This window comes from Penaeus monodon, chromosome 29 (assembly GCF_015228065.2).
Source record: "Penaeus monodon isolate SGIC_2016 chromosome 29, NSTDA_Pmon_1, whole genome shotgun sequence".
Taxonomy (NCBI): Eukaryota; Metazoa; Arthropoda; class Malacostraca; order Decapoda; family Penaeidae; genus Penaeus; species Penaeus monodon.
Genome location: NC_051414.1, coordinates 2,271,667 through 2,273,242, shown reverse-complemented (window position 1 = coordinate 2,273,242; position 1,576 = coordinate 2,271,667). Strand labels below are relative to the sequence as shown.

General features: G+C 38.7%; 1 protein-coding gene across 1 annotated transcript in view; it reads right to left on the bottom strand.

Moving 5' to 3' along the window:
• The window catches only part of LOC119591619 (cytoplasmic dynein 2 heavy chain 1-like), a 47,711-nt gene that overhangs the window by 2,628 nt on the left and 43,507 nt on the right, over positions 1 to 1,576 (bottom strand). The window contains 4 exon segments of the mRNA XM_037940373.1: positions 9 to 211; positions 445 to 682; positions 900 to 1,136; positions 1,412 to 1,572. Of these exon segments, the coding sequence (XP_037796301.1) occupies positions 9 to 211; positions 445 to 682; positions 900 to 1,136; positions 1,412 to 1,572 (839 nt within the window).

The following is a 1,576-nucleotide window of genomic DNA, read 5'->3' as shown; positions in this document are numbered from 1 at the left end:
CATCTCACCTGATAATTAACAGTTGTGGGAAGAGCAAGACTCTTGGCAAGTTGATCAGCTGATGGCTTCCGGCCTCCTACCACATCATTGTTGAAGAAGATGCGAAGATAAGCATTCAACACTCGAATGTCCCAAATGTTGTCTATGCGGCCACCATAGATTGCATTCTCAAATAGTCCATAGATGAAATTCCACTTGATGTCACCAGTTCCTAGGGGTAAAAAAATCAATCTATCAATCTATTTATAAAAATCACTTCGTTCACCCAGCTTATGGTAACTAGCAACAACCCATAGCCAAGTCATGTGACTACAATACTTGCAACAAACAGTAACAGTTCAGTATTTTTATCTTCTTCCAATTTCAAAACATTTCAACTGCTATGAATACTTTAATCAGTTAATCCAGCCAATAGCGAAAACTACACCATATAATATTTTATACCTGCTTGCTTATATAGCCTATCAATGATATCAACTCCGGCCTTCAGATCTGCATATGAAAACTCATAGAACTTGGACCATCCTTGGGGTATGTAAGTTCTGCGTTCCTGAACAATGGCATGGAACCAAGCCAGCACAAAGAGTGTCTGTGCTCGATTCACGTTATTATCACGTGCAATCAGTTCTGGGTTCCATGAGTCATATGTACGCTGGAGGTTCTTCTTGATTCCTGCAGGGGCCTGTCAGAGAAAAAAAAATCCTTAAATTAAATTTTGTTTGATATGAGTAAATGGTATATAAGTCTAATCCCTGGATAATACAGTTAAAAAACTATTGTTCTAATCTAAATGCTGGCTTATATAAAACAATGCCAGGACAAATGCCATTTCTCTGTATGTAACATTGGAAACATGAAACTAGAGATGAAGCTAGAACAGCCTCTGATAAGACCCTTACTTCATAGGTAACTTTCAAGCTTGTCTGCAACAGAATAGGAGTGAACTTGAGGTGGGGTTCTGCTGTAAGCCAGAGGCGGAAATTGTCATGTGGATGAAGGTTGTTCAACTCTTTTTCAAGTGTTGGTAGCCAAGCAGTAACCAAGTGCAGGTTCTTCAAACACAACCAGTGTCCAGCTTTTGCACATTCATGGAGAAGTCTAACAGCTATTTCGCTCTGGCCTTGACCCATTGCTACCTGTTATGTAATGGAATCACAACCACATTATAAACAGCAGGAACTTTGCTAATGAATTCCTTTTTTTGCAGACATTCCTCTTTTTTCAAAAAAGGAACATCAAACTGGGAAATTATTAACAATCACATATAGAAAAAGCCAGAAACAATTTCAAAATATAACAAAACAAAGACCAGCATGAAAATACTATTAACAAAAAGAAAATAATGATAAATAGAAATTCAGAGCAAATTCCTTTCTAGTCATAAAATCACAATTCTATGCTTAAGCCCTACCTCATGATAGGCATTAGATCCCACTGTGCTTTTCACCAGGTCCAAGAGCTCCTGAGATGGGTCAGCACCAGCAGATATGATGATAAGTATTGGCTCCATAGCCACTGTCTCTGACAGGAGACGTCGCAAATTCAATGCTGGTGGAGACAGCTCCTTCATTCCTGT